Source organism: Amphibalanus amphitrite, unplaced genomic scaffold (genome assembly GCF_019059575.1).
Source record: "Amphibalanus amphitrite isolate SeventyFive unplaced genomic scaffold, NRLGWU_Aamphi_draft 000121F_arrow, whole genome shotgun sequence".
Lineage (NCBI taxonomy): Eukaryota > Metazoa > Arthropoda > Thecostraca > Balanomorpha > Balanidae > Amphibalanus > Amphibalanus amphitrite.
Window position 1 is genome coordinate 403,778 of NW_024881616.1, and position 14,047 is coordinate 417,824.

Here is a 14,047-nt window from a genome sequence, read left to right on the forward strand (position 1 = left end):
AGAACTCAGAGCCGAATACCAGTTTCGCTATTCTGTCCTTATCTCCAGCGCCGGCGCCGCCCGCTCGACTTGGTCATTGGTCAATGGTCACCGACCTAGCCGGTGTGTTTGCTGTTTGGCCCGTCGTCCCAATCCATTATTCCAGCGCCGCTGGGCATGCGTCGGAGCGCTGTAATGGCGGAGACTAGTGGAATGCGGTACCGCATTTCCGCAGACTATTATCCTCCATGGGCGAAATGCGCCAGAGCCTCGTCTCCCAGTCAATTCCATCCCGGTCCCGCTCATTATATCAGCGATCGGTCATTTCCTCTTCCTGGCTTTCACAGCCATCGGCGCTGCGCCGCACGCACATTTGACCCGCTTCTCTGCGCAGTGGGAGTCGAACCATGTCCCACTTTCTCTTTCACCAGATCCCACGCACCATCTAATCACTTCCCCGCTCGCCATGTGCCAGTGACGGTGACCCGACCCACAGTCGGCTCTGTCGCTGAACCGTTACCAAAGGGCCGGCGACGAGAGATACCGCTCTGAACTCAGTTTAGGCGGAACGAAATTTGAATGACTTGTTTTGTGCAAAATTTCATGGCCCATTCAGCATGATCATACCGACCATTACCTGTGACCACGCAATGCCGCTCTAAACTCAGTTTAGGCGGAAGGAAATTTAAATTATTTGTTTGGCGAAATAAATGGCCCGTTTAGCATGATCATACCGGTCAATACCTGGGACTACTGAGACGGCCGCTCACGTGGTCAGGTCGGATGGTCGACTGTGACGTGTTAAACGTACAATTTCGGAATAGTTCAGTCTTAACCAGTGTCTCATGGAATACAAATTTCATTAACAACCAAAGCTTGCAGTCATGAGGTATCGATTTATTTGCTGTAATTTTCAAAGTCCGACCATCAATCGGAAGAGGGCCATGAATCACGGACAATCATCCGCGGTGTTGTGATGTCACGCCCCACGGCCAATGTTAGCCGTCTTTAACAACCAGAGGTGCCCCAATAACCGCGGCTGGTATGTACCGTATATCCTTCCTTCTATCCAATACTCTCTCCTTTCATCAGGCATATTTAAATTAAGCATGTGCTCTGTAACTGGTTGATTAAAAGTATGAAACGTTGAATGTGCGAAGTGTAATGAAGTGTTCTGTAAATGGTTGATTGTTCGCAAACGTTTAAATGTGGAAAGTGTGATGAATATGATGTGACTGACTTAGCTAGGCATTGCGTAATGAACGTTTTTCCTGCCGAGTTGTTTTGTTTTTTATCGTCAGGTGCGCGGCGGGCGATCTCCGAGAGCCTCCGACGGATGTGGAGGACAGATCGCCTGCACGACAGGGAGCCGCGTCGCCCTCGGCTCGGTCAATGTCGCCGTCGGGAAGCAGATACGAGAGAGTAGAAGTCGTCGCGGTAGCAGAGGAGAGAAGGAAGTAGATGTCGCCGTCGGGTAGCTGAGAAGAGAAGAGAGTAGAGGTCGTCGCGGTAGCAGAGAAGAGAAAGAAGTAGATGTCGTCGTCGGGTAGCAGAGAGGAAACGAGAAGTAGATGTCGCCGACGCGGTAGCAGAGAGGAGACGCACCTGCACCGTCTGTCCGCCGCGTCATAGAGAGAAACAAAGGACGTCGCCAGGAGGCGTCATCAGCTGCGCCGTCGGCAGAGGGCGCCGCAAAGTGACGGCGGCGTCGCCAGCATCACCGCCGAGTGAGGGAGCGCCGCCCCGCCGTCCGCCGCGATAGAGAGAGGAAGTCGCCGCGCCGCCGCGAGAGAAGAAAGAGGGAGAGAAATGGAGCGGGGGACCGCTTCCGCCGCGAGTGGGGAGAGAAGCGGTGTCGCCAGGAGAGCGTCGCCGCTAGCGCCACCAAGTGGCAGAGGACGGCGCGACCATGAGGGCGCCGACGCCGGAGTACCGCGCGTCGCCGCCACGAGCGACGCCCGCCGTCTGCCGCGGTAGAGATGAAGAAAGTAGCAGCAGATGACCAGAAGTAGCAGCAGATGACGCCGTCGCGAAAGTAGCAGCAGATGACCAGAAGTAGCAGCAGATGATGCCGTCGCGGTTGAAGGAAGTGAACAGAAGTAGCAGCAGATGATGCCGTCGCGGTAGAAGGAAGTGAACAGAAGTAGCAGCAGATGACGCCGTCGCGGTTGAAGGAAGTGAACAGAAGTAGCAGCAGATGATGCCGTCGCGGTTGAAGGAAGTGAACAGAAGTAGCAGCAGATGATGCCGTCGCGGTAGAAGGAAGTGAACAGAAGTAGCAGCAGATGACGCCGTCGCGGTTGAAGGAAGTGAACAGAAGTAGCAGCAGATGATGCCGTCGCGGTTGAAGGAAGTGAACAGAAGTAGCAGCAGATGATGCCGTCGCGGTAGAAGGAAGTGAACAGAAGTAGCAGCAGATGACGCCGTCGCGGTTGAAGGAAGTGAACAGAAGTAGCAGCAGATGATGCCGTCGCGGTAGAAGGAAGTGAACAGAAGTAGCAGCAGATGACGCCGTCGCGGTAGAAGGAAGTGAACAGAAGTAGCAGCAGATGACGCCGTCGCGGTAGAAGGAAGTGACACAGTAGGGCGTCGCCAGCTGAGGGCGCCGCCATCCGAGGGCGCCGCAACCCGTCGCACCGCCGTCCTCCGCGAGTCTTGAGAATAGCGGTGCCGCCGAGAGAGCGTCGCCAGCTGAGGGCGACGCAAAAGGGCGCCGCCAAACGAGGGCGCCGCCGTCCGAGGGCGCCGCCGCCGGAGCGCCGCGCCGCCGACCGCCGCCCGCCGCGATAGAGAGAGGGAGTCGCCGCGCCGCCGCGAGAGAAGGACGAGAGAGAGGAATGGAGGCGACGGTCGGAATGTCGGAGGCATCACGCCGTCGTCCGCCGCGCGCCGCAAGGAGAGAGGAGGTGTCGCCGAGAGAGCGCCGTCGCTAGCGCCACCTAGTGGCAGCAGTCGGCGCGACCATGAGAGCGTCACCAGCCAAGGACGCCGCCGCCGGAGTACCGAGCGTCGTCGCCACGGGCGCCGCCTGCCGTCCGCCGCCTGAAGCGAGCGAGAGAGAGCGTCGCTGCTAGCGCCACCAAGTGGCAGCAGACGGCGCGACCAAGAGGGCGCTCGCCGGAGAGGAATGGAGGCGACGGTCGGAATGTCGGAGGCATCACGCCGTCGTCCGCCGCGCGCCGCAAGGAGAGAGGAGGTGTCGCCGAGAGAGCGCCGTCGCTAGCGCCACCTAGTGGCAGCAGTCGGCGCGACCATGAGAGCGTCACCAGCCAAGGACGCCGCCGCCGGAGTACCGAGCGTCGTCGCCACGGGCGCCGCCTGCCGTCCGCCGCCTGAAGCGAGCGAGAGAGAGCGTCGCTGCTAGCGCCACCAAGTGGCAGCAGACGGCGCGACCAAGAGGGCGCTCGCCGAGAGAGCGTCGCTGCTAGCGCCACCAAGTGGCAGTAGACGGCGCGACCAAGAGGGCGCTCGCCGAGAGAGCGTCGCTGCTAGCGCCACCAAGTGGCAGCAGACGGCGCGACCAAGAGGGCGTCACCAGCCGAGGCCGCCGCCGGTGGTGGAAGACCCTACGAGTCTACGACTACAGGTGGCGCTGCGGGCGGCCTGCTGCTGAATCAGCCTGGGCGCCGCCAACAGAGGCGGATCAAGGAAAGGAGCTGCTGCGCCCGACCGGGCGCTGCCCCCTGCGGTGGCAGCCAAGCGTTGCCACCCACCGCTGCGCCCCACTATGGCGATCTGCTGCTGCAGCCCGGGCTCCGCCGCCCACTGCTGCGGTCCGGGCCCGCTGCCGGCTGCCTGCTGTCTGCTGCCGCCCGATGCCGGCTGCCTGCCCGCTGCCGACCTGCCTGCCCGCTGCCGGCAGCCCGGCAGCTGCATGCCGCCTGCCTGCTGTCTGCTGCTGCCCGCTGCCGGCTGTCTGCCCTCTGCCGGCTGCTTGCCCGCTGCCAGCAGCCCGTCTGCTGCGGCCCGAAGCTGCTGCCGGCTGCCTGCCTGCTGTCTGCTGCTGCCCGCTGTCTGCTGCCTGCCCGCTGCCGGCTGCTTGCTGTCTGCTGCCGCCAGCTGCCGGATGCTTGCCCGCTTCCAGCAGCCCGCCTGCTGCGGCCCGAAGCTGCTGGCGGCTGCCTGCCTACTGTCTGCTGCTGCCCGCTGCCGCCTGCCTGCCCGCTGCCAGCAGCCCGCCTACTGCGGCCCGAACCGGCTGCCTGCTATCTGCTGCCGCCCGCTGCCGGCTGCCTGCCCTCTGCAGGCTGTTTGCCCGCTGCCAGCAGCCCGCCTGCCGCGGCCCGAAGCTCCTGCCGGCTGCCTGCTGTCTGCTGCCGCCCCACTGCAGCGGCCCACGCTACATCGCAAGCGGCAAGCGCAGTAGTCTGCCGCCCCACTGCTGCCCGCTGCTACAGACCGGGGAATGCCGCCCCAGGGGTGGCCGAACGCTGCCACCCTCATGCACCTGAATGTCTGTGTAAATGTCCGATGTCTGTAAATATGTCTAATGTGTGTATGACTTGCTGTTGCTCCGCTTGAAGGCTGCTCCGTATCCCTGCTACATGTGTTATCGCGGTCGGTGCATTTTTTCGGAACGTCCAAATCTGTCGACTGTAAGGCTTTACTAAAGACCCCCTCCCCGGAAGTAAGGGGATTTAACCCACCTTGCGGAGAAGGGGGTATTTATGTAAAGCCCGCGCCTGTAGGAATAGGTTTTCCTGGTCGACGGGCGCCGCGTCGGAACGCGAGGCTGGCTTTCACCTCGGGCGGGCTGACCGTTCCGACTCCCGCCTCGAGCTGGGTTATAACGCGTGAGCGCCGGCCGATCGGGGCTCTCGTGTGGTGGCTTCGCTCGAGGTAGGTGTCCCGCTGACCCGGAGGATGGGGCTTTGTGCTCACCCCGCCTCCCTAGCTAGGCTAGGAGCAAGGTAAAGTAAATGTGTAGATTGCGCGTGTTAGGGTATGTTAGGCTAATCTGCGCGTTTATTCTGAGGCGACGCAATTTCCCGTAGACGTACATTCCCGAGCAGTCTTGTTTCATTCTTTGGCGTTATACTTGTTTTATATAAATAATAACGGAGCAGAAATCTTTATCTTGTTTGGCAGAGAGAGACATTCGAGACGAGAGACGAAAGACGGAGATAATGAATGAGTCACGGAGTTTAAACATTAACGTAACGTAAATGTAATAATAACGTAACTTGCAATTAAGACGGTGTAATGCACACCGCAACCCACGAGGGTGCGCGACCCAACCGTGTGTGCCCAAAGGTGATGCATTCCCTGTCCACCGGATGCCAAAGTAAAGTAAATGCAATAGTTGGACCACCACGGCCGGGTGGCAGACGGCTGTCGGGGGATAGAACGGGTGTTGGCGGTAGCGCTGCCGCTGGCATCACGGGTACATTACACAGGGTCACAAAGGCAAAAAGACCAGGGTATTGGTGGATACGACTAATGTTTTATAGACATATATGACAGAAACTCATAACTGATGGCTTTGCAAAAAAAGGCAGTTCTTTCGGGTTAGCGGTCCGAATTCCGGACATTCCAGCACTAGTCTGGCGACTTGGCCCTCAGGCGGTTTGACCGCGTGCCCGGCCCACTGTACCCACGTGGCCGGGGTAGTGAGCTTGACGATTGTAGCGAGCGCACGTATATTCTTGTCGTTCCATCACTAGCAAAACAGGCAGATAAGCAATGTGTATTGCTTACAAAGCCATTCTTGACATCGTCTTGACCAGTCCAGATGGTGTAGGGCCGGTTCAAGTAGAGGATTTTTCAGCTAGCATTGCTCGTATTTTGAATGCTCAATTGACGACTGATGACACTCGAGCACTGGGAAAGCTGCTTAACAAGTTAAAGGAAAAATGGATAGCCGCTCATCGCAATGAAGATAGCTTTCTGTCAAGAAACCAAACTTGGACTCAGCTGACATTTTGTCTGTCAGAGCCTGAACCCTGAAAACGGTAGACATAAAAACGTCCAGCACTACTATATAGGTACACACGTCACATATCACAGGTCACACGGTACCTACATGTTTAGAAATCACGCAAAATCCATTTCGGATGTTCTGGCTTTCATCTCTGGTGTAAAAGCAGCCATTAAAGGGCAGTTATTATTTTTGGCGTGCTAATTCCTGCATCGGACCCATAGTGCGTCGGCCGCCGGCGTCCGGCTCGGGACCAGCTGGTGACTCAGGGCCGGGCGCGCGCGCCGCCGGACCGGCCGGCAGAAGGCCTCGGCCAGCCCGGCAGAGGGCCGCACCGCGGCACGGCACTACGGCCCAAGGTAGGTACGGTGGACTATAGGCTGTGCATTGTCACGAACAGAAAAAATGAGGATAGTAGGATTCCAAAAGCGAAGCTGTTTTACTGTGCCGTAGCTTCAGAGTCTATGGGCCAATTAAGAACTTCAACAAATAATGAAAGTGACTGACACTTATTATAAGACAATAAACTGACAGTCCATACCACTTGCAAAAATATTTTGGTAACGTCAAGTCCAGTTTGTGACTGATCCTCCTTCCATACTATGGGAATGAGGGGAACTTTATGTACCTATCCCACTTGAACATTCGTTGCATAGAACAAACGATAAATGTTGCATTAATGCTATTGAAGATGCCGCAAATAAAGCCTTTGATCACCAGCATTCGCTGCGTACTTCCCAAGTCCCAACCATTGTCATGTCAGCAAATCGATCGACAGTAAGTACCTCATGTCCATAAAACTCGACTGTCTACTGTCTAGCCACATCATCCTGTGGCACGGCTATTAGTCATTGGTAGTGCTGGTCACCCGAGGGTGGCTTTTCAAGACAACCTCCCCAGGTCAAACTAACCATGTCAATTAGAGCACTGTGATAGCAGAAGGATTTGAAAATGGGCCTTCATACATACCCGATACTACCGGGAACAAAAAGAAAAAAACTGCCGATATGAATGCTCAACACCCAATGAGCTGCTCCCCGGCTCAACTACAGCACTCAGTCTCTCAATGGACTCAGTGAGATCATTCAAACTTAGTGAGTCAGCCGGAATAACTCACCTCTCCCAGGCGGAGTTGATCGTTCCACTTAGTAGTTGCAGGTGCTCCATTGTCCACACTCGTTAGCCACAGAGAGCCATACGGCTAGGGAAAATTCACATCGACAAAAATGGACACAAAATATGACAGATAGGTAAGTCTGGGTTATAAGTTAGTCTTGTTTGAACGTCTCACGATGAAATGAAGTGCACACGAACCCTGGATGCCAGATGAAGAACATCATCTTAGTCAGTCACGTAAGTCAAGTCACAGATCATTCAGATGGGTTTCACTTCTCTCCGTCCAGCCTTAGAGACTTCCACAGGATTTGCTTAGAGTCGGATCCAGCCACCCTACCAGGCTATCCGGCTCGCATAAGTGAAATCACCACCTTGACGTGTCTCTACACACAGAAAACACACAGAAACACGCAGATACACAGAAGTCCACACCCCCGAGTCTCCCGTCACCGCCTTCACTCTCTCACCAGAACGGCAGCGCCGACCACACCACAGCGTTCCGGGGCACGGCGACACCGACTGGACCGCCACAATACCCCCGCGGCGGCGTACCGTCACGGCTCGGCGTCACACAAAGTGACAGCGACTGTCAGCTGCGGCGGACGGCGGAGGGCGGCCACTGGCAGCCGGCCACTGACCAGGGGTCCCCGCGCCACGCCGACAGCCGCCCCGGCCGCTGGAAACTGGCCAAACTCGCCGCCCCGTGCTGAACAATAGCCGCCGCCGCCCTCCGCAGTTTCGCATCGAGTCGTTGTAAAGTGGAGACACCGCTTCAGCAGCTGTCGCGGGGCGGAGCGGAGCCGCGGTGCAGACGGTCGGAGCGGGGGAGGGCGGGGGCGGGGGCGGTTTCCATGCGCGCTCCGCCGCCTCCGCCTCCGCCGCCGCCCACCCTAATCAAACAGATCGGCCACCGGAAGGGTGGGGCGGCCGACGGCGGCGCTGGGGGCAAGAGACGGCCGACTGAGCGGAGCCGCTCCCGACTCGAGCGGTTCTGAACGTCGACACCCGCCATCCAAATGAGCGGTCTATGAGCGCACGCCATCAGGCCGATTGTAATCAAGATATCGGGCCAGCTTGTATCAGGATTGAAGGCATAAAAGTGCAGTGAATTGGAGCAACGTTGGTGGGCATCGGTCTGAAGCTTCTGGGCTCAATTCGCCGACGTGTCATGAGTCTACCGCGAAGAGCCCAGTATTTGCTGGACGATACACCGACAGTCAAATCCAATGGATTATTGCCAAAGTTAATCCAACGGGTCACCGGACACGCGATGGACTTCAGCCAACTTCGTCACAGAGGCTGACAGCATCCGGTGGGGTCGATTGAGCTCAGCGGGGAGACAAAACCTGGACAGATTGTCTGGGAGTGGTCCGGTGAAAGAACCGACTGCCGGTGCGGGCTCATGGCGTGTGCTGAGAATCGACTGGAGAGGGGTTGCGGTGGAAGGGATTAGGTCGAGCATCTAGGGGATCGGGTGTGTCCTAGCTGGGAAATGGGCCGGACTTTGATTGGGACACAGGCTGTGGAGGGTTTTTAAGGGATACATATTGTGTCAGACTCAGCTACGGGCCGGGTCTGGTCTCACCTGGCTTGGGAGACCGACCGGTTGCAGTCCAGTCTGGTACAGACTGGCTTTGGTCCTGCCCGGGAGATAGACGTGTGGTCTGGCTGGTCCGCCAACCACGTGCCGGGGACAGTTGGATGGCGGCCAATCGGACGACTGACTGTCCACCGACTCGTCCCGCACCTCCCTCCAACCCACTCGCCGCCGGCCGCGGGTGGCGACACGGCGGCGTCCGCTCCTGAATGGAGCCGCGTCAGGCGCCAAAATTAGCCCGCCGATCCGCCGCCCGACCGGCGGAATCACCCGGCGTCGGCGAACGGTGAGCGCCGGTGGAGGCGGACGGGTCGTGACACCGGCTGAATACAGCTGGGAAGGTCAGATCTGGACAGTCACTGGTGGTATTGGCGGATTTCGGCCGACAAAAGGTCCTCTCACGGGGGCTCTTCACCCCGGATATATCGCAGCCTCACGGCACACGAGGCACAGTGAGAGACGGTTTGAGATGATGGAGAGAGGAACAACAAGCCGGCCACGCTTAAGTCAATATGGTTTGTTTCCACAGTAGTTCGTCATTGGGTACAACCGGCCAATGCCTGTCTGCGAGCGAACATGCAACGTCAATAACAGCTTGATTCAAAGACAGACTGATGCCAGTGCCTTCCTTTTCGACACCCTTAGGTATTCCTAAACAGTTGGCGGGGGCCAATTGAAGGAATCCATCCGGGAGTCCTGATATCGTATCGTAACAACAGATCAACATCGCAGAGACGGTCAGGCCACCAACACTCAGCCTTCAGGGCAGTTGACCACAACACCGTTCCTTCACCGGACTCCCGAGAAAGACGCCGTCTGAGCTTCACAGACACACCGAAACTGATACCGTCCCAACAGACCAGGACACCATCTTTGCGCTACAGACAAACTTCAGGACAAATAAAAGGATACCACTCCTACAAACCCAGCAGACCAGGACACCGTCTCCACAGACCAGGACACTATCCCCACAGACCAGGACACCGTCTCCAGTTCCACCGACCCGCCGGCGGCACACTGAGTCCTCCGTTTCAGCGCCGTGCCGTTAGCACCCAACTGCCGTCAATTGGGGCAAATTCAGCCAATTGGGGGCGGCGGGGGCGTCACGGAACACGGTTTGCGGGGCGTTATTTTGGCCGGCAGCCGCGTGACGCGACGGAACGTGACTGTCGACGCGTCGGCGCGGCGTCACGGTCACGAGCCGCGCGTGCCCCCGGTGGCCGCCGCCGCCGCCTCCGCAGGGGTGGGCGCCCGCAGCGGTCGGGGGAGGGGCTGGTCCAGGAGGGAGGGCCGTCGGCGACATGAAATGAATGGGATGTCCACGACCAGACCGGATGGCGGCCAGACGCCGTCCGGAAACGCGGCAGAATGCCGAGTGACTGGTCCGTCTGACTAAAACGGACGCTGCAACCGTAGCCGACGGTTGGACAACAGACACAAACTGAACAGACTGGGAGACGCCCCAGAACCTGAGGAAGAAGCTGGCAGCAGGCAGACGGCTCGACAAAAAGTCTGGCTGGGAGTCTTCTACCTTGGCCTGACAAGCTACCAGGCCTCTGAGATCAGTAGGAAGTTGCCAACACGCTGATCCGGACGGCTGCACGTCTGGGCGGTCCTGCACCTGTTCCCAACGATCAGACATGTTGTTACATGCGAGTAGCAGTCCGCCCACCCAGCAGTATAGGGCCTTGCCCAGCAGGGTGGGTGGAACACATCAGGAAGGCAAGGCAACACTAGAATAGAAACCGAAGGATAAAGCGACAGGATCACCAGCTCCCGACGCGGCAGGAACCAATGGAGCGGCCTCACGTCACATTTGGACTCGATAGCGGATCGAGCGTGAGCGGGAGTCGTGCCGCGTGAGCTGCAGAGTCACGCTCAGGCTCGCCGACTCACAATACCCACAAACTTCGGTGACATTCCGCTACAGATCGGAATGTGAGGTCATAGAATCAAACGGTCCACAGGAACGGGTCCTATTGGGGACGGGCTGAGAGCCGACTGACTGGACAGGCTCACGGGCATCCAATGAGACGGGCAAGAGAAGTTGGCTACTTTTTACAACATACACCACAGCGAGACATTCCTAGCCATGGAGAGAACTAACTGCGAACTAATGATGCATGACAAAACACCATTATGGCGACCAAATACTTTTTCGGTTCCCACGCTGTTTTGAGTTGCGTGAAATCCCTCCAGCCGCATTCATAAAGCGCCTTCAAGCAGAGGAACAACATATTCTTGATGAGAATTGGTACGACAAGCTTGGTCGATGGAGCGTATCAGTCCCATCCCAACAGTCGGCTCATCACGTTACAAGACACAAGTTATTACGAGGTAGCGCCAGCGGCCACAATATTACTAATATTGCCAGTGAGCTGACCGCAGACTAAGCATCACGACATCGCCCCACAATTCCTGTCACAACCAGTGACCTTTCCAGACCTATCAGCGGTGAGCGGTCCCGTCCATCCCGCACTCCCGAGCTCCTGACCTGACCCAGGGTCGGTTCCGACAGCTCTGACGGAGTACCTGGCCCGGCCGGCCGGCCGGCGGGGCGCGGTGGGACCGGACAGGAGAGGGCGGGCTCCCGGGGTGTGTTGGCAGCGGCGGCAGAGGCGGCGGAGGCACCGGGCCAGCCGCCGGACAGACCCCGCCCCCCTCACCTGACCACGCCCCGCTGACGGACCGGCGGACGGAGCAGAGAAACGGGCGACAGACAGCGGGGGATGACGAATGTGACGACTTGTGCAAAAAGCAGGCGGTTTTCAACAGACATTCGTACGAATTCAACTACCTACCGTCCCTTTGAAGCAAAATGGAGGATCAAAGAGCATTAGTTGTTTCTCTAGCTCGATGATAAGAAAACGTGCGCATGTCATGTGGTTACGATTGAAGTATCGAACACAAACGCATTCAACTACCTCACTTACACTGCTCACCAATCCTTGCTACATCCACGGGCGTCAAACGCGGTCAATTACTGAAAACTATCAACGCAGCAGCTAAGCCGGTCACTCACCTAACCGTTCTTTATACCCACCGTTTTGGTGCGCTGAGCAGCAAGATGTTTTCCGGGATATCCTCTGATCACCGCCGATCAAATATGACCAGTTAGCCGAACCAACTCCTAGCGACGAGAGGGACAGCCGTCTCCTGAGCCGGGACTGCCGTCTCCCAAACCGGGACGTCTTTCCCAGCGGTGAGCCGACACGCTTCGCCGCGGTCCAGGAAGGTAGCTCAAGGGAGCGACGGCTCTCAGCACCGATCAAGAATGGCAGCCCTCAGGAGTGACCGTCAGGGTCAGCTTTCAGAAGCCAAAGCTTTTATCAGCGACTGGTAGATGAAGAGGTCTAAGCGGTAGCCAGCAGAGGTCAGTAAAACCACTGACTGAGCAGTTCCGCGGCGATCGGTACCGATACCGCCGTGACGGGGAGCCCGTGTCACCTCCGACCGCGGCACTGCGGCAGCACTGCAGCGGCGCCGGCGGACGTGTCTTGGGCGGCTTCCAGGCGGCGTCAGCATCCCCCCCCGCCCCCACCGGTGAGCGGTGACCGTTTTAGCCGGGCGATCCCCGGGGGGCGGGGGGGGGGGCGCCCGCGCCGCCGGAACCCGGCCCGGCCCCGTCTCCCACTCCCCGCCCGGACATAAAGGAGGACAGCATTGGTGTTAACCACCTCCCACTTGCATTCAGAACTTGGATTGAGATGGAAAAGGGTTTTGAGATGCTGCAGGATAGCAACAGTTCCAAAAAAAAGATTGTAGAATTTCTCAAAGCATGGATTTTGCTTTCTCATGGGTAACTGTGCACTTTGTTCTTGAAACAGGCTTTTCAAGATAATAAAGTTGTTTGTCTTATAAGGAAAAACAAAAAAAAAACTTCATCAATTTTTCACTACCTACACTTGAACAGCAATGACCTTAAATGTTCACTCTTTCTGGAACTGCCGGTGGATGTGACCTCTGGCATGAGCCAAGCCTGAACAAATTCAACTGTTCTTTTATTTAGGGATTATCGTCGAGACAAATCTCACAAAATATTGGAAAAACTTTCCCGGGGCTACTATATATAACTTCAAGATGCAGATTTCCAGTCCTATTTTTGTTCATGAACTGTAATCAGTGAGTTGAGTGTTCCGCCTACCAACAAAAGTTGAGGGAACTTCTCCCTTAACATTCATTTCCGTAAATGTGATTTGTTACTTGTTAGTTCCGACAATTACGTGAACAGTAGGTAGGTATCTATCTAGGTTTGATCTATCTATCTATCTAGGTTTGATTATGTTTTTTTCTTTTATTTGCGAGACATATGAGTATCATTTTTGGATTCAGGATGTCAAATAATGTAAAAATATGAAAAATTTATCAATGAAATCTTCTTAGGACTTAAACTTGACATTTACCGGTATCTATTTACCTGAGATAAACTAGTGACTATGGTATGAGCTGCAAAAAATTCTAATTATCATTTAGGTTTCACAATACCTATGCACAGCACAGTTCACATGCAAATGTTGAGTCTCGTACCATATAGCATAGCATAAGTGTAGGCACATTTATTTGACCGAATCAGAATTTTACAATGACAACGACCCCAACCCTGGCACTTGGCATGCAGGGCCATTGCAACAGGTGTATTGCGACGGGTCAAATATAAAGCAGCGACTTACTGGGTCCTAGACGTGCGGAACAGATCTCCAGAAAATATTCATATTAGGAAGTCAAGAACAAAATGATAAAAATGCTTGAAAAACCCGCCAGCTCTCACCGAAATACCGAAACCACCGTAGGTCTTTAGCATAAACATGTGTTTACAAAATAGCGTTGTCTCAAATATCACGTGACTAGGCTCTATCACATTTCTCTAAGCGTGAAATATGTCACGTGACTTGGAGGCTTTAGCCAGCCTTGTTTGCGCTACAAATGTATAATAATGGTTTACAACAGCTGCGCGCGTGCTACAATCAATTGTAGAACATGACCACTAAATACATATTTTGTCTTAATTACTCAATGACAGCACGTTATACCCAAGATTACTTTACTTATATGTATAGTAGTATACCTATAGAGTGACAGCTGGACAAACGGCCAAAGCGCAAGCCAGAAACTTGTTTCAATGAAAATAAGCACAGCTGCGTAAAAGTCACTTAACTTTTTCAAATAACATTTTTTACTGCTTCCTGAATCTTGCTCTCAGTTTTGCCTATTCGTCAAAAGGTCCTCGCACACCCTGCGCGCAATTCTTTTTTAAATCGCGAAAAACTACAAGACATGAAAAATTGGTGCATTAAAACATGGAAGGACGCCATCGCCATACGTTTTATGCATCTGATAACTGTGTTTATTTGTTTATAATTAGCTGAATGTTGATGCATCCTTGCGATGCGATAATTCATCCCCGGATTTGGACGACGGGTAGGCATTACGACTCTTAC

General features: G+C 55.6%; 1 protein-coding gene across 8 annotated transcripts in view; it reads right to left on the reverse strand.

Annotated features, from left to right (window-relative positions):
• The window catches only part of LOC122381503 (tyrosine-protein kinase Fer-like), a 57,847-nt gene extending 44,396 nt beyond the window's left edge, over positions 1-13,451 (reverse strand). For 2 of the 8 annotated variants that reach the window (XM_043365749.1, XM_043365743.1), the window contains exon 1: positions 11,653-12,083. Coding sequence is in view for 2 of the 8 variants with exons in the window: in XM_043365740.1 (XP_043221675.1) it covers positions 7,014-7,063 (50 nt within the window). In the remaining 6 variants the exon portion in view is untranslated. Of the gene's footprint in view, positions 1-7,013; positions 7,648-11,652; positions 12,084-13,279 lie in introns of those variants that run through there. The other 6 variants (XM_043365744.1, XM_043365740.1, XM_043365745.1 and 3 more) reach the window with 6 other exon arrangements.
• Between the last annotated feature and the right edge of the window lie 596 nt (positions 13,452-14,047).